General features: G+C 38.9%; 9 protein-coding genes across 9 annotated transcripts; 4 read left to right on the forward strand and 5 right to left on the reverse strand. All coding sequences in view use genetic code 12, as the record gives it.

Annotated features, from left to right (window-relative positions):
* Nucleotides 1–51: 51 nt before the first annotated feature.
* On the reverse strand, nucleotides 52–4,095 carry ECM21 (Ecm21p; the record flags this gene model as incomplete). The annotated part of the gene is made up of 1 exon (XM_067692483.1): nucleotides 52–4,095. The coding sequence occupies one exon, from the start codon at nucleotides 4,093–4,095 to the stop codon at nucleotides 52–54; it is 4,044 nt and encodes a 1,347-aa protein (XP_067550377.1).
* A 1,598-nt stretch (nucleotides 4,096–5,693) lies between these two features.
* SFH5 (Sfh5p) lies at nucleotides 5,694–6,812 on the reverse strand (the record flags this gene model as incomplete). The annotated part of the gene is made up of 1 exon (XM_067692494.1): nucleotides 5,694–6,812. The coding sequence occupies one exon, from the start codon at nucleotides 6,810–6,812 to the stop codon at nucleotides 5,694–5,696; it is 1,119 nt and encodes a 372-aa protein (XP_067550378.1).
* Nucleotides 6,813–7,090: 278 nt separating this feature from the next.
* I9W82_000353 (uncharacterized protein) lies at nucleotides 7,091–7,777 on the reverse strand (the record flags this gene model as incomplete). Its single annotated transcript, XM_067692505.1, has 1 exon — nucleotides 7,091–7,777. One exon carries the CDS (start codon nucleotides 7,775–7,777, stop codon nucleotides 7,091–7,093), a length of 687 nt encoding a protein of 228 aa, XP_067550379.1.
* A 432-nt stretch (nucleotides 7,778–8,209) lies between these two features.
* I9W82_000354 (uncharacterized protein) lies at nucleotides 8,210–9,451 on the reverse strand (the record flags this gene model as incomplete). The annotated part of the gene is made up of 1 exon (XM_067692516.1): nucleotides 8,210–9,451. The coding sequence occupies one exon, from the start codon at nucleotides 9,449–9,451 to the stop codon at nucleotides 8,210–8,212; it is 1,242 nt and encodes a 413-aa protein (XP_067550380.1).
* Nucleotides 9,452–10,058: 607 nt separating this feature from the next.
* TVP18 (Tvp18p) lies at nucleotides 10,059–10,580 on the forward strand (the record flags this gene model as incomplete). Its single annotated transcript, XM_067692527.1, has 1 exon — nucleotides 10,059–10,580. One exon carries the CDS (start codon nucleotides 10,059–10,061, stop codon nucleotides 10,578–10,580), a length of 522 nt encoding a protein of 173 aa, XP_067550381.1.
* A 259-nt stretch (nucleotides 10,581–10,839) lies between these two features.
* I9W82_000356 (TRAMP complex RNA-binding subunit) lies at nucleotides 10,840–12,015 on the forward strand (the record flags this gene model as incomplete). Its single annotated transcript, XM_067692538.1, has 1 exon — nucleotides 10,840–12,015. The coding sequence occupies one exon, from the start codon at nucleotides 10,840–10,842 to the stop codon at nucleotides 12,013–12,015; it is 1,176 nt and encodes a 391-aa protein (XP_067550382.1).
* A 737-nt stretch (nucleotides 12,016–12,752) lies between these two features.
* On the forward strand, nucleotides 12,753–14,807 carry I9W82_000357 (putative ferric-chelate reductase; the record flags this gene model as incomplete). Its single annotated transcript, XM_067692549.1, has 1 exon — nucleotides 12,753–14,807. The coding sequence occupies one exon, from the start codon at nucleotides 12,753–12,755 to the stop codon at nucleotides 14,805–14,807; it is 2,055 nt and encodes a 684-aa protein (XP_067550383.1).
* An 826-nt stretch (nucleotides 14,808–15,633) lies between these two features.
* SHY1 (Shy1p) lies at nucleotides 15,634–16,728 on the forward strand (the record flags this gene model as incomplete). Its single annotated transcript, XM_067692560.1, has 1 exon — nucleotides 15,634–16,728. One exon carries the CDS (start codon nucleotides 15,634–15,636, stop codon nucleotides 16,726–16,728), a length of 1,095 nt encoding a protein of 364 aa, XP_067550384.1.
* Nucleotides 16,729–16,750: 22 nt separating this feature from the next.
* On the reverse strand, nucleotides 16,751–17,638 carry I9W82_000359 (GET complex subunit; the record flags this gene model as incomplete). The annotated part of the gene is made up of 1 exon (XM_067692571.1): nucleotides 16,751–17,638. The coding sequence occupies one exon, from the start codon at nucleotides 17,636–17,638 to the stop codon at nucleotides 16,751–16,753; it is 888 nt and encodes a 295-aa protein (XP_067550385.1).
* Nucleotides 17,639–17,832: the final 194 nt, after the last annotated feature.

Below are 17,832 nucleotides of genomic sequence, written 5' to 3' on the forward strand. Positions count from 1 at the left end.
TACATTAAAATATCTATAAAATCAAAAGGAAATAGTCATTATATAGCGCGTTTACTGCGCATTGTCTAGTTTCTTCCCAGCACTTGGATTAATCATTGAGCTCGATGGCGAGTCCATAGCTGAAAAATAACTATGAATAGTCACATTGGTCGCTTGTGGAGTAGGCAAAGCCGAAGCAGCAACATTACCAAACCCACTACCCCCACTACCAGTACCACTACTACTTGCTGCACCTATTCCACCATACCGCATAATACTTGAACTAGAAGTAGCTCGATTCAAATGCAACACACTTGGATGTTGTAGCTTAGTAGTTGATGATTGAGTACGCAACGTATCTGTGCTAATGTGTCGCAAAAGTGGCAATCGTTGATCAAATGTGCGTTCGTGTAGTTCCAAGCTAGACAAATCGTCGTCTTCGGGATCAGATCCCACTCCATTGTCCAAATCACTGTCGTCTTCTTCGTCATCGTCATCGTCGTCGTCGAGGTTATCTTCTTCATCATCATCTTCTTCATTTTCATTGTTGTAGATTGCTTCATTGAACTGAGTGTGGCTGTCGCAGGGTGTAACTGACGACGCATCAGACAGGTCAACCACACCTTGGTCGGACAAGACCACTTTCGTTGGGGAAATCGCAGAACTATTGTCGTCCGCACTACCACCATCATCATCATCATCATCATCATTATTATTCTTCTCATTCTCTTCGCCTGTCTCACTTTCTTCAATCGCATTACTTGAAAAACTATTACTATCCGGAACAGTAGATGAAGGTGGCGTCAACCTAGGATTATTACCAGATTGAGAATCTTCATCATCATTTGGTTCTTCAGCCGCATTAGTGCCTACACCACTTGCGTCACCTCGTACCTTCGTAGACTCAACAGCAGCGCCTCCCATTAATGATCCAGCACTACTAGCGCTGCTTCCATCCAGACCCACACTTGCTCCATCCAACGAGGACGAAGCCGAAGATACAGTACCGTTTCCCAGTGGGGTCAAATTTGGAATACTACTGCTGCGATCCTTAGTCACACTTGGATTTCTTGCAAATGACATCGATAAGCTATCCTTAATCGATGGTCGTTTACCTTGCACCAGTGCATACATTGCAGTCGGTGGTATTGCACCACTCGATGTGGTGGAGTTTGTATTTGTATTTGATAAATCCTCACTAACGATCTCATCAATATTGATTGAGTCAAGCAGTGGAGTTTGCGAAACTTCAGTTTGGCTTGATTGTTCTTGATACTCGTATGCTGGGGCAGGTTCATTTGGCAATATGGTGGGGATAGATGGGATACGACTCAATGGATCTTCTGAAATTGAAATCGATCTCGATTTGGGGGAGTTTGGCATTGATGTCGCTTCTTCAAATGAGGGTAATTGATCGCCAAAGGTATTGATTGCATTACCGCCATCTTCATTTTGAGTCCATTGGTGGATCGATACACCATTGTTGGTGTAACTTGCTCCGTTCCTGGAAGTTGATTTCAGTGGTTGATCCACACCCAAGTTAGTAGTTGAGGTAGTAGTATCAAGTTCATCATATTGTGGCAATTGAATCGACCCTTCGTTACACTTTGAACTCAACAAAATCAACGGTGTATCAACCACAACTTCATAATGATGCATCTTGAAATCATCTTTAGGATCAGGTTTCGATATCCTAAAGCAAACTTGTAATCGATGACTAATTTGAATATGACGGTAGTTTGAATCGGGATACAATGCTCTAGTGGTTAATGTGTACCCATTCTTTATATTTTCTGGCGGCATGTGTTTTGATGACAAGTCGTCAGATAAATAATTCGATATGCTGGGTGAACGCAAGTTTGATTTGGATACATCGGGTTTACCCCCTTTTGTTGGCAGACGAACTTTCCTGTTGTTTGGATGAAGACCAATCTCGTCAACATTGGCCAAGTTTGTTTCCAATGCTCCAATGATGGGTGAAGTAGGATTACTTGAAGCATCAACTGAAGCCTGCCGTGGACGTGAGGAAGAAGCAGTCTTCTTTGGCGTAGAAGGCGCCCCATCGAATATCGACCCTTCACCAACTCTTGATGTGCTATTGGTGGCGGCGGTGGTGGAGCCAGACGATGTCAACAAGGTCTTATCACTCTTTGTAGTTAAGAAAGGCAATGCAACATTGATATCCAACGGCGATGCAATCATTGTTTTATCCTTGTCACCATCCTTTCCATGATTCTTTGGACGTGGAGAATTTAAATCTTTTTCTGGTTCGTAACAAGAAAATAGCAAATTATTTTCAGGACATTTAACCACTTCCTCCTTGAATGGATCACCAGCTGTACTTGATGAATTCTTACTCTTTGTTTTCAACTCACACAATCCGATGACCCGTTCACGAACTTTATTCTCTTTCGACTTCGGATGCAAATTATAAGGATCTTCAGAGTCGTAGTCAAACTCCCTTTGCAAGTTCTTGGACACATATGTTATTCTTTCCAACACATTGAATTTAATTCTTTTTACAACAACATTTTTTACAAGTGGAACCAACTTTACATTGATGACATGTTCGGATCCTAAGGACACATACTTGCGTGGGAATGTAATCATATAGTGAACAGCATCATTCCAAACTCTATTCACATAAATAGGCTTGTCTGCGATGGAGTTGGCAAAATTTGGTGGTGTACGAACCATGGGGACATTATAAGCTGCACTCACTTTCAACTTTCTATTCAATTTATCACTTGTCTTGTTGAAACTCACCAGTAGTGTATGAATTAAGGACCCATTTATCGAAACTATACTTGCAGGCATATGTTCTGGTAAAAGTATTGGTAACAAAAACACATAAAGACCAGCTTTATGCTCTGTGTGGGGGGCTGCGTGTGATTGTGATGGTCCAGAAAATGTATTAATTGAGGTGGAAGAGGAGTCTAATTCTTCACCATCATCACCTTGATCATTTGTATTCTTTTTCCTAGTATCAACCAACTCATAACAACGTGTACGCTTAGCCAAATCTTCAGGACCAATATTTTTCAGTTTCACCTCATTTGAATTAGAGCTACTAATGTAGTAATCAGCATCATTCAATGTCGTTTTCCATTGCATCATTCCAATCTTGAATTTTTCTCTAGCAGTAGCTCGATTATATGGATCTCTATAAGGGTCTCCCATTGGCCACATTATTTGCGTGACTGATTGAAATTTAAATGTCAAGTCTTTAACAGTTGACAAGTCTTTACCTAGTTCGATTATAACAGCAAATGTGTGAGGTATGGGTAGTTCTGAATCAATTTTGGTGCATAGATAATTTGGACTGTTTAAAGAACGCATTCTTTGATATAATGTATTTGCAACTGGATCTTCAAGGTGAGTCAGCGAGGAGTTTTGGCTTAAACTGCCAGTTGTAGTAGTAGTGGAGTTGTTGTTTTGACTTGGTGTTGATTGTGTTTCACTGTCGATGGCATCATCCTGAGGTGGTCCTTCAATGTCGTCAGTTAAAATTGCTCCACCATTTTCGACATCTTCATAAGTAAAACTCGCCGAAAATGCAGGTGGGAGGTAAATACAATCGTTTGAGTTGGAAACGTAAACTTTAATAGTTTTTGATACTGAACCCTGAGTTGATGTTTTCAAAGGAATAGGATTTTGTAACCCCAAGTCTTGTAACATTGTTACTAATTTCTTCAGAATAACATACGATGTTTCTTGTTTAACCAAATCTTTAGTTTTTGGTCTGAATAGACTTGAAGGAGATAGTGTTGGTCCATGAGTTACAGAATGCGATCTAGATCTAGATCTAGACCGTGCTCGACTACCACCATCTTCACTCCTGGGAAAATCATCATTATCGTAATCTGAATTGTTGATTAGTGAGAAAGACGTGGCTCTTAAACGTGATGGTTCTTTTGGTGGAGATAGACTTTTGAAGAATTCAACTTTATGGTTTATGGAGCTGGGTGATATATCTGAACTATGTCTTCTTCCACTACTTGTATGACTATGAACTAAATCCATTAATGAGGAGTCGTTGGAATGTCGACGGTGGGTTACTTTGGTTTTTAACTTGTCAAAGCTGAAACCTCTGGAATGAGAAACGTTTTGAGTCATGACTGTGGTATCTGTTGGAGTAGTTATGTAAGGGGAGTAGATGTTATACTGTTTGGTTTGTTGGTTGTCTTTGGTTTGATATATTGCAAGGATAAAGGAAAAAGACGACAAAATAAAAAATTGTATTGTTGTCTCTCTCTCTGTCTCTCTCTCGTTTGATTTTATCCGAATATCCCTCATCTTCTAATTAAAACTTTGAGCTTATACTATCAGACCAGATTAGATTATAAACAACTGTGAAGATATTGTATTGATAGACTACTACTACTACTACTGTGTGGGTATCTAATAAAGTGTATAGAGACAGACAGAAGGATACAAACAGTATAATGAATCTATCTACAAATCCAGACTGAGGGTTAAAAAAAAAAACCAAAAGGACTATCCAAGTTCTGTCATTTTCTACAGTCAGTTTAATAAATAATAGTGATAGTAAATAAACCGAATACTTGATTCCACCTTTTTCTGTGTATAAGAATACCTATATCATTCAGTGGATAGATTGATAGGTATATAAAGTATATGATTCTTTAATACCACAAAAGAGAGCAAAAGTATAATATTATATATATATACTTCAGTCAGTCTTTGTAATACTTTGTATCGTAGGATGTAAAGTATAAGAGATTCGTATGAGTTACAGTACCTACAGTTAAACATCACCCCATTTATTTTTGACATTGTATATGTATGTAGGTATAAATGTAACGTGTGTGTCAAAAAAATTGATTTTTGTGTACAGAGTGGAACAATTACTCTGGCGATAAGAGAGTTGCGCCTGTCTTTATATCCGAAGACAAGAGAGACAATCATTAGCAATAACAAAATTCAAAAGCAGATCTATACACAGCCACACCTAAGCGCAAGACAATACTTGAATATATATATAGAGAGAGATATTACTAATCCCTCCTTTGAGCTTCTTTAATGGTCATGAATCTCTTTTAAACTTTCTCTTGTCCCTTTGAGATTTTGTGGGGAAACACAGAAGATGACAAGAAAATAAAAAACTACAACCAAAGAAATTCTCAAAATTAGAACCCCAAACAAGATCTGTAAAAGAAGGAGGTAACCACATTTGTGGACTCTGATGAAAGATTCAATAAACGGGGTTATATCCGATCAATCTTAACTCAAACGTGGGCAAAAATAGTTATACGATAGCATACGCAGAGTTGAAAATAGCATTTCTCATATACATCCTCCAAACAAAAACCACTGTGCATGACCTCTCTACGAATAATAGAACCCTGTTATAATACTAATAATTATATTTGTTAACAAGTTTGTAGTTAATTAAACTCCGAAAATGCTTATCAGTTGAAAAAATAATATCTAAAGTTTAAAAAAGCTAAAGTGCTTGCAGGTCTAAACCCAAAAACAAGGTGTAAATTGTAAATGTTCTATAACTTTTACAATGCAGAGGCTGATTGATTTACGGATTGTTCTTGGATATTCTAAACTACTCGTAATTGGTCTCAGTTGATATCATATGCCACTTCTGCTAACTGTAAAGGCTGTGATATTAGATCCTCGGTACTCTCATTACTCAACATAACACATATTTAAACTGTATTTAGGTCTAGCTCTACCATACTCTACTCAACTTCATCATTAATATGCTTAATTTCATCATCATCAGCCTTTTGTTTCAAGGTATACTCCCCATACTCACTCAACTTTATACCATCGCTAACATCCAAACTAAACAAATCACTTCCTTTAGTAGCAGCAGCAGCAGCACCAGTTTTACCATTGGTAGCACCACCATACAGCACAGGCAACTCTTTTTTAGGCAAAAACTCACTCAAATTACCATGATTCAAAACTTGGAATTTCTTCAACGTATCATCATTAATAACTCTAATAGTTTTGAAAAATGTAAAAACCCATCCCATAATCAATGGAACATTAATGAAAAATTTGGTACTTAACAACTCGGGGTAGTTATTACCAAAAATTTCAATAATTTCCTTGGTTGCTTGTTTCATTCCAGGATCAATCCTGAACATGGATACATTGTTGTAATCATGAATTTGACCAATTTTATTATTATCTTCACTTGTGAAATCAATCAACTGTAATGATTTCTCCATTAACCCCACTCTCCATCTTAAGAATTGACTTCCTGGGTACTCATCCTCATTACCACTGCTATTCCCACCAAATTTTTCAAAAATCTTTTTGGGGTTCTTCAAGTTCCCATACAAATTCCAAGTAATGACACGCAAATTTGCCTTGGCGTCAGCAAAATCAGTAATCACACCCAACGAATTCAACTCGGGATCAAATTCTTCCTTGAACGCAGCATGCAAAGGTTGAAACTTGTTTCTCCAGTTCAAACATTTGATCAACCGTTCAGTACTCAATTTTAAATCGTACCCATCAGCAGCAAGAAACTTGAGTAAAATCTCATTACGGATGTTTATATTCACATGCTCTTTATCACTAGTGTTGATTCTGTAACCAAATATTTCATCATAGTTTGGGTTATCTAACTTGGACAAGATTTGCGGGATTGAGTCAATTAGTTTCGATAGTTTCTTAGCTTGTTCGGTGGATAACTTTGTAGAGTGAACTGTGGCTTTGACGTCTTCGTAGGTGTTGGAATCTTTGGTGGGTGGTTTGGAAACTGAGTTGGGATTAACCGCAGCATCACCCTCTTTGGGTTTCTCAATATCAGCAGCTACTGTAGGTTTTGGTAATTCTTCAGACATGATTTAAACCTAATGCAATTGTATGCAGCACACACCAGTCAATTGGAAAAATCTTTCTGTTTATCTTTTTCATCTTTTTGTAGGGGCCCTGCAATTTTATCATGCGATTAATTTTTTTTTTTTTGCTACGGCAGAGAAATCCGATCGGAGAAAAGGTTGAATTATGAAGGAGTTAATAGCCCACATAAGATCCACACTGACCCCAAACAGCATAATAACACCAAGTAAATGAAACAACTATTACGCATTAAAAGCTAATCTATAAATATATTTCCCCTCTACTCGATTTCCTCACTTGCAATCAAATCCAACAACTCTCCACCGTCAACAATCTTTACCTTCTCTCTCAAATCTCCATTCTTGGCCCTACTAGCAAAATACACAGCAATCTTCCCCACATCATCCGCATGAACCGATCGAAACAATGGCGAAAAAAGAGGATTTTGCGTACATTTGGCCAATAAATGAGCCCAATCTGATTTGCCATTCCGTTGACCAATCAACATCCCTGGTCTTAAGATAATCGTATACTCAAAGTCCAATGCAATTATCGCTTCTTCTAATTCAGCTTTAGTCTTGAAGTAAAGGAACGGCGATTTGGAACTAGCGCCAAATGCAGAAACCAATACGCATATCTGGACCCCATTTTCTTTTGCAGCTCGTGCCGCATCTAAATTGATTCCATAATCAATCTTTCTGAAATTCTCAGCCGATCCAGCTGCGTCTCTAGTGGTGCCGAATGAAGAAATGTATGCGAATGGAGGTGGGTCAATTTGAGCTATTGTATCTGGCCATTGACTAGTCTCAGGGTTAACGATTGACTCAATATTCTGTTCATTGGCAAATTGTGGCTGACGTCGAGTGAGCGTGGTTATCTTGTTCCAATTTGTGGATTTCAATGCTGTTTCAATGATGAATCCGCCAACTAAACCAGTTGACCCCAAGACAAATAAAGAATCAGCCATTTGGTTGAGTCAACAGAAGCTATTTCAACAGGTGGGTGCAGGAGTGACTAAGACCAACGATAGGAATGAGTACTGACTTCAGTAAAGGCAGATGATGTTGTTGATATTGAAATGCAAAATTTGTAATCAAATTTACTTGAGAACACAAACAGTAATCCGCGGAAATAGATGTGCGACATTTCCGTTCGTAAATGGCTCAAATGTTTTTTTCCTTATATTTGCAACCAAATATCACTTGAAGAGCCAAACTAGCTCCAACGGATCAATTTCTTAAAATGCTTTCAAATCTTGAAGATATACGTTCACGTCAATTGAATCGCTTTTGTGATGATCATTTCATTAAAACTAGTAAAATGTCTCTACAATACTCTATAAAAAAAAAAATAACTCCGTGACCGCCCGCAAAACCTATAAGCGACACTAAAATCTCTCTCAGTTTCGACTTCCTGGCACCAACTTGAATGATAAAATGTCATTCTTTCCCTTATCTACAGTATCATCCTCTCCAACTCTGGTTCCTCCAATACCTTCAATCGAAGCAATAGTCACATCACCCATGATTTTCCTAGCTACTGATATAACTGGAGTGCCACGCTTGACCAAGATACAATCACGGAAAACTGAATCACCACTTGATCCAGTAAAATTGTTGATATTTCTCACGGGGTAAACTGGAACCAACTCTAATAAATCTGCAGCTGCTTGAAGTAATTGAACAACTCCAGTTGATCCGAATCGGTACAATACCAAATCTCGGATATTTTCAATTCTATTTTGTAATTTTTCATCCATGGGTTTTAACTCTGGATCATCGGGTAAATCTTCTTTAGTATCAACAAATTCAGTTCCTGGGTCATACTTGATGAAATGTTGAGCTGCCAATTTCCGCAACAACACCTCCGTGATTGATGACGTTAGTACTGCTTTGGAATTGGGGTATTTTAATATGATTTTCGACACATTCTTATCAGCATCAGGATGATCCATTTTATTCAACGATAACACAGTTGGGAATTTCACCTCCATGAATGCCTTCACTACTCGTTCCAACATTTCATCATCCCAATCTTGTAATGGTGGTAAATCAGGAATCAAATCCAATGCACGACCAATCATTTGTTTATTAGCGACATATCCACCCAACTGTTGCCTTAGGGTCTCCAAAGTAGTTGATTTCGTCCCCACATGTCTTCGTACAACAGATCCCCATCGTTCTTTTAAATTACCCAAGATCCATTGAAATATCTCATCTTGTAACCACTCAATATCATTCAATGGATCATAACCTCGAGTAACTTTACCCTCCGCATCAGTAGTACCACTAGCATCAACGATATGAATCAAGCAATCAGCTTCGGTCAAGTCACTTAAGAACTTGTTTCCCAAACCCCGACAAAGATGAGCATTAGGTACTAATCCAGCAACATCTAGAAGCATAATTGGAACCCCACGTTTCCCATTTCGACAATATCCATACGTTGGTTTACACTTGTCTTGCTTGTTGAACCTTTGACACGCACAGTCAATCTCCAAGTATCCAGTGGCTTTGTTTGGATCAATTGTTGTGAATGGGAATGCACCAACTTTGGCATTGGCATCGGTTAGAGCGTTTAATGTGGTTGATTTACCACTTGATGGTTTTCCTACTAGACCAATGACTATTTCTCGACCCATGTTTTGCGTGGCTGCTCTTCTATGTGTATAAGGAACTTTAGTGGCTATTGAGGGCTAATTGTATAGATTTTTTTTTTTTTTTCAGTTTTGCGAAGACTCTGACGTCTTTGGTAGCGATAAGAAGATATACTGGATCTGCTGCTTAGATTCGCTCCCGTTGATCGATAACCTGCAGTGTGAGGAACTGAGTTAAAGTGGTTGCATTACTTCATGCACAAGACCTTTGTGAGTAAACTGTTTTTTCTATTGGGCCAGGTTATGAACCCCTTTGCTAAATTATTCAATCCATTTTGTTGCAAAATCGGACCAATTTTCAAAACAGTAAACACCGAGTTTCTTGGAAATTTATTTGATTTGCAGAGTAGATACCCATTCTCCGCTAAACTGTTCAAACTTACAAACCTATCTACTCATTCAATCAATGTACTCAAGCTTTCGTATAGAGAAACCCCCAAGAGATCCTGCATATAACACCGCCCTTTTTCCAAAGTTGTTCAAAATTTGAGACAAACAAAAAAAAAAAGACAACAACGCATTGTTCAAAGATCTCAGTCCCATCGTCAATCAAGTTTATTCACTACCACCAATTGACTATAATCGAACCAGAATGGCGCTTTGGGAATCGCTAGTAAGCAACGTATTTGGAGGTCTTTCCAACGATTTCAAGAAAAAGAACTTTTCCCTATATGGGCAATGGATTAGTATTTTCACCATTATTTTATGCATAGCCTTGGGTATAGCCAACATTTTCCATTTCAATTTGGTCATTATATTTTCAATTATATGTTTGGTTCAAGGATTGGTTGTGTTATTTGTTGAAGTACCATTCCTTTTAAGAATATGTCCATTGACAGATACATTTACCAATTTTGTGAGGAAGTTTGATGGAAATTTACCAAGATGTGGTTTCTACCTGTTGAATGCAGCTATCCAATATCTAAGTTTGACTTTACAAGCTACAAGTTTGATTGTTGTGGCGGTATTTTTCACCATATCGGCTGCTTGTTATGCTTTAGCTGCAGCCAAGCATCAAGAGTATTTGAAATCTTCGGTTGATGTATCTGGAACAGGACAAGGAGGTGCTTTGGAAGCACAAGTTGGAGAACACGTTGTTAGAAATGTGTTGTAAAGAGGGAGGAAGGAAAGAATGGAAAATTCTGACATGAGATTATCTTTTGTGTTTTTGTAGCGGATATCTAAAAGAAAAAGGTTAACTAAACGAACATGGTGATACACTCTTTACTGTAGAAGGTTTCTCTCTACCGGTGTCTTAACAGCCTAGTCCCTGTATTCTCATGTTTGTATTCCTCAAAAAAAGAAACTTTTTAAAGGAAAAAAAAAAAAAACAATATCACCGATTACAAGACCTTTTTACAACAACACAAACAATGTCAGGAATACTACCTTTTGTTGAAGATAATTTAGGAGAAAAACTTAAACGGCATAAACAGAAACCGGTTCTGATAGAGTCAATAATACGGGAAAGTGAATCGCCGGCACCAGTTAGCTCCTCAAAGAAGCAAGATGAGCCCATCACGTCGTTTGCAATGGAAGAAGTGAATGACGATCCCGATGAGCTAATAGATCTAAGAGGAGAAGGGAGATACTTTGGAGTCACTGATCCAGATGATGACAACCAACAATCATTGGGGCCTATATGTGATAATTGTCATGAACGTGGACACAGACGCGCGCAATGTAAAGTTGTCATTTGCCATAAATGTGGGAAAGTTGGTGACCACTATGAAACTCAATGTCCTTCAACTTTGGTTTGCTTGAGGTGTGGTGAAAAGGGCCATTACGTACTGGAGTGTAAGAGCAAAGTACGGAAAAGGCAGTATTGTCGGAATTGTGACACGTTTCAGCACGGAGATGAAGATTGTCCTAGTATATGGAGGTCATATTTGACGAAGCGAACCGCTAATGATGATCAAGAGAGTTTAGTGTTGCCAAATATTTCTTGTTACAACTGTGGATCGGATGAGCATTTTGGAGATGAGTGTAATAAACAAAGAACATCGCGCATACCCAACTTGGGCAGTGCATTCAGCGGTAACAACTTACCAAGAAACTTGCGACCTTTGTACTTTCTTAGATTGAAAAGTAGTAACTCAGGAGCTTCAAATGATTACGATTACAATCCGAGTCTAGCACCAAGAGACTACAATTCAGAGTACGACCCAAGAGCAACGAGTAAACGACTCAACAATTATAACAACAATGTTCCATCATACAATCAACAACAGCCATCTAGAACTGGGTTCATTCCAATGAATAATGGTACATCAAGATTCCCAGCTGGTCCATCTCGAAATGGATACACTAACAATTATAGCAACAACTATGGTAACAATGGATTTGGCAATAACGACTATGGAAGGAATAGCTCAACTAACAGTGGATTTGGAAGAAACAACTATGGCAGTGGGTCCAAGAACGGATCTCGTCCACCGTCACGAAGCGGAGTTATTGGAAATAGAAGAGATAAAATCACGAAACCATCAAGAAGTGGTTTAATCGACAACAGTAAGAACAGGAACAAGAGGAAGCATATACGGTATTGAGAGCTAGCTACATAGTAATAGAGTGTATTTGTAGGGTTGATATAGATCAACTTGTAGGTAAATGAAGATTGACCTGGTTTTAAGTATTGGTATTATATAAACAATGTTTCCTCGCTTATATCACGTGCACATATATGTTTGAAAATGAATGTCGCCTATACGTCGGGATGGTGTAAAGAGTATTCTCGGAACAAGTGACTAGGCGCAATAAAACGTAAATCAAAGATTATCAATTATAGAAAGAGTGTTCTATAATCTGGAAGACTTTTATCTACGAATCGAAGTTCCTGTCCATGTTTCGGTAAAACGGCATCAAAAGTCGTGTAGTGAGTTCAGTTTTAGATCATTCATTTTTTTATCTATTCGATCTACATAGTTAACAAAAAACATACAAAAAGCTTTCTGTGAATAATAATAAATTATTATATCAACACTCTAACAACTGCCAAGGAATACAAAAGCTTATCAAGATTTTCATTCCTCGGATCCACCTAGCAACCAGACAGGAAAATATTCAATCTATTGTCAACACGTGTTTTCTCAGTGATAGATCGTATAATGCTGGACCAGAAGCATCAATAATGAACTGTACACTGTCATATTCAAATTATTTCCACTTCCCCAACGGGAAGTCAAAGGAGTATTCCGATTTACGAAACCGTGTCACGATCAAATACGGAAACATAACGACAGTCCTCCTTCTCGTCTTTATTATTTCAATCCCAGCATATAACTACATGGTGGTTAAGAATTATAGATCCAAATATCACTATCTTCGTTCCTTTAGTTCTTACTTGAACTACTATGTATTGCATCAACACCACCCCAATTGCACTACAGCGTCTTGGAAAGACCGGTTGGTGACAACGGTGGCAACAACTACCAAGGCCATCGCATTCAAACTACTTTTGCATTACTCAACAATCATTCAATTGACATTCTGGTTCTGCTTTTTAACTTCACTATCACTAGTCGATATCTACCATGGAGATCTTATATTCCTAGCCAAGAGATTAGGGAGAGTGTCGGCAAATTGCCTCCCTACGATTTTGTTTCTAACCTTGCGACCATCACCTTTGCCCAACACATTATATTTGACGCTTATTCCCATCCACAAGTGGCTTAGTCGTTTGATTATCGTCCAAGCAGTGATACACACGCTAATTTATCTCGCATTTTTCAACAGGAATGGAACTTGGGCCAAGGCTATAAAATGGGAGAATATTTATGGATGGGCGGCACTATCGGCATTTTTGATAATAATCGCAACTTCATTGTCAAAGTTTAGGGTCAAGTGGTATAAAGTGTTTTACTTTTTGCACTATTCATGCACATGGGTTATTGTGTTTTCCCTTCAAATTCATATTCGACCACAACCATTCACATTTTACACTATTGCCAATTGTTTAATCTTGATGGGGCAGATTGGATACAGGGTATACTTAACAAAAGTGTCGCAAAAAGATGAGGTCAGAGTTATTGATATTTCCCCAAACTTGGCACTTGTAGAATATCCCAATAGCTTGATTAAGAAGCCTGCAACTGCTCCGGGTGCTCATGTTAGATTAACAGATTACAGCTCAAGTTTTATCATAAGAGCATTCAAGCAAATCATTCCCAACTATCATCCATACACCTTGGTGTCACTCCCACAAGATCGTGTTCAGAAGTTGCTCATTCGGAAAAGTAATTTTCGATTATACAATGGTCATAGGTACTTGATTACAGGCACTTATGACCCACACTTGCTATTTGTCAACTACAAACAAACCAAGTCGAACAAGAAGTTCTCTTTAGCAAAATTGCATGTTGATGCAAAAAGGATATTGATTGTTGTTGGAGGATCAGCAATTTCTTTTGCCCTTCCCATCCTTCGTGTTATGAACTACCATGGCATTCCTACTAAAGTTGTATGGGTTATAAAAGACTTCCGTGATGTGTTAGTTCTTAAATACTTTGATGGTATTATACACGGTGATGACTTGGAAATATTCATTACTGGAAATCAACTACTCCAGGACGGTCAACAACAGCAACTAAAGAATGCTTATAGTTATGCATCCAATTTGAGCAGAAGATCTGTTGCACCCTCAGCCCACTATGATTTGGAAAATGAGGAATCACCCCTTTTAGGAGGAACTGAAAATGAACAGATTGTTACATTGAATCGAGAAAATCAAGATGAAGACGTTGAGATTATTGTCAACTCTGATGACGATGAGGAGGAGGAAGAGGATGAAGGAAATTGCACACGCCATGACTCAAATTCACTTTGTCGAGAATCGTCTCCAGAACAATTTGCCGATCTTGACGAAGTGCTTAGTGATGTTAACTCAGTTGCAGAGAATGACAATTTGGACGAATTTGAGGTGACCAATACTACCATAAATACGCGACGTCTGTCATTCAGGTCGTCCTTGAATGAACCTTTTGTACCTATTCCTGACTACAATTCAACGGATCAAGTGAGATCTTGGATTTCTGAGTACAAAGAGACAACTCGAAGGCTAAATATTGATAAAAAGATTTACAAAGGGCGCCCCAAGTTGAATCACAGATACTACAATTGGTGTATCAATGAAGGATTCACTCAATGCTCAGGACCGGTTGAAGATGAAAATCACAACCTTATTTGTTGTCGAGATTTGCCCCAAAATAAGGTTGTACAAGAAGATATCAATGCTGAAAAAATCTGGGTTATTGGAGCTGGGCCAAGGCAATTGGTTGAGAACGTAAAATTATGGTCTAGTGAAAACGGGTTAAAGTTTCACGAAGAGGCATTCTACTCGTAGAAATTGCATGTACATCAATTCATTCTACCCATCTATCCGCTTTGCTAATTCATCCTCGTAAAGTTTCGTTCTCTTTATTTCATCTTCAAGTGCAGCCTGCCTGCTTATATTCATTTTTGCTGTATCTGTTGCAAACGTAACTCCCACTACATTCCAGCAAACGAACCACCAAACTTTGTAGACGTTGCGGAAGTAGGGCTTATTTTTGCCATAGTTGTATTTGTACGATAATGCATATCCCGTCACCAAGGCTATTAATGATCCCCGAAGTGCCCCTGCAGCAGCAGCTTGCCATAGTTGATTTGAAAACCGACTGTGGCGCTCTTGTTTTGTCTCATGGACTAGTGTTTCTTCATTTGGTGGTTGAGCCATCCTTCTGAATAGAAAGAAGAAGGTACCAGAATAAGAAAAAAAGGGTGTAATTTTCTGGGGGGGGAGAGCGAGTGAAAAAAATTGCGCAAATGGATATCGCTTAAATGCCGGTTTAACACCCGACTTGATCCGTTGGATGAGTAGAATGTTGCACGAAGTTTGCATGCAATATTGCCAAGAATCCTCTCCCTCAGTAAGTACCTGCCGTATGTTTTGTTGGTGTGGTGTCCGCTTGCAGCAATGGAAAGACAGTAAAGGGGAGAAACCAAGGTCCCCTTGTATCTGGCTTTTCAAAAAGCTTGCTTGATACTTACCGCAGTCATAATAGAAGACCAACTCTGGGCTTGCGTGTTGAGCAACACCGTAGTGTCGATTGTTGACCCATCAATCTTGTAAAGGAAGCGAGCAAAAAAAATTATGACCTAAAAGAATCACACTCCCCTCTTCTTAACCAATGTTTCGCGCAACACCATTTGGAGGTAGGATCCTCCAACGACCAAGTGGCCTACTACGCTTTTCGCGATCTGTAAAGACCTCAACCATTGATTGGAAACCGGTAAGGTCTGTTCCAGGGAATTTGAGAACGATCACTCATCAGAAAAAGACACCAGTTCTCAGAGGTTTTCTATTTGGACTTATGCTTGCCATGCCGATTATTTCCTTTGGTTTGGGATGTTGGCAAGTTCGCAGGCTCAAATGGAAGAATGACTTGATAGCAAAATGTGAGAACAATTTGGCTGCTCCTGTTCTTGATGAAATCCCACCCATTCTTGATCCTTCTGTTATTCACGAATTCGAGTATAGACGTTTCAAATGCAAAGGAAAGTTTGACTACGACCAGGAAATGTTCCTAGGACCAAGGATTAAAGATGGTGTAATGGGATATCTTGTTGTGACGCCATTCATTAGATCCAATGGAGGTGAACCGATCTTGATTGAACGTGGTTGGATTCACAAGGATAAGGTGATACCTTCCACAAGAACATCGGGGTATTTGTCTCATTTGGCCATGCCTCAAGGGGAAATTGAGATTGAGGCGTTATTCAGATGTATGCCTGAGAAATCAAATCTACAATTTGATCATGAACCAGGAGCAAAGTTGTTCAATGTGATTGATGTTCCTGCAATGGCTAAGCAAAGTGGATCCTTACCAATTTATTGCCAAATGATTTATGACTTGAGTGATCATTTGGACTACAAGGCGCAAGAGATTTTGGAAGCACAAGGTACTGACCCATCGATTCTTGGAAGATTATTTTTCACAAAAACTAATAAGGATGAAGAAAAGAAGACTGTTTATATACAAGATGAATCTGATGACTCATTGTTTTACCAAGAGTTTGAGTTCATAAAGCAAGGTGTGCCAATTGCCGCTAAGCCAACACTAAAATTCACAAACAATCATTTGCAGTATTTGATAACTTGGTTCGGAGTTTCCTTTTTTAGTACAGGTTTGCTTCTTTACTCCATGTGGAAGAGAAAACAATTCCTGAGCGCAGAAAGAATCATCAATGCAAAGAGAAAAGGTATGAAGAAATTGATGCAATAGAATCATTAACTTGTATATACACTTAGTCCCTGAAACTTAATAAACCAAACAATACGACAACTAGTGAAAGATCTCCAAGGAAAATGCCCAATAGCTCTTTGTATTCAAGTACTCTCAGAAGAATAGGTGCAAACTGTTGTACTTGTGGCGCAAACATTGACACAAGCTGGACTCCTTTCATCACAAGGTTGTTTTGACGAGCAGCGTGGAATAACCCATTATTCGTAAGAATGAAATAGTAGCTTGCAATGATAACGATCTCGAACGTAAAGAATAACTGGGCAAATCCACTCAAAGGGTATACTTCTGTCAAGTCTCGCACATACGAATGATTTGATGCTGTGAATGAAGGGATGGAATAGTAATTGTAAGCAAAAAGTGAAGCTATGGCCAAAACCCTCACAATCGTAAAGCGAAACTTCCAAACTTGCTTCTGGTATAAGTGATACTGATTCAATTGCTGTTCATACTGAGACTGTGGAGACTCAGGAGGTGCACTGAATTGGTCACTTGAGGAGTTTGAATCACCAAGCATTTTGAAAAGATCTGCCATTGGGTTGTTATCACCGCCCTGAGATGATTGTTGTTGGAAAATTGACTTGAACATTTCGTTGATTTCAGTTTGAGGGTCACTTTCTCCCAAAGGGGCATCGCCTGCAGCAACACTTGAGATATCTTGAATAGCTGGGTCATCATCGTGAGATATAACTGGGGGTAAATCTGTAGAGGTTGGCTCTGGTTTGTCCAAAACCGACGTCACTGATGATGTCTTGACTGAAGCGCCTTGAGTCAATATATTGTTTAACCTATCACTAGCTTTTCCTTTGGCCATCTTGGCTTGTCTTCTCTCCCTGAGAATTCTACGCTTCTCCTCCTCGCTCAATGGAGTTGCATTGCTTGTACTAGACATGGTGGATGCTGCAATGAAAGTTGGCGTGACTGAAAGGAAAAAAAAAATTGGAAATTTGACAACGAAAACTGGAGCGAGCTTTTCTTCAGCACAATGTCAGAGCATGAGCAATCACCAGAGGAAAGCGAAGCCACGACCAATGGCACCAGCTGCCTACCTAGGAACAACCACGAGAGGATAAGATGTACAAAAAT

This window comes from Candida metapsilosis (assembly GCF_017655625.1).
Source record: "Candida metapsilosis strain BP57 chromosome Unknown scaffold1, whole genome shotgun sequence".
In the NCBI taxonomy this organism is placed as follows: Eukaryota; Fungi; Ascomycota; class Pichiomycetes; order Serinales; family Debaryomycetaceae; genus Lodderomyces; species Lodderomyces metapsilosis.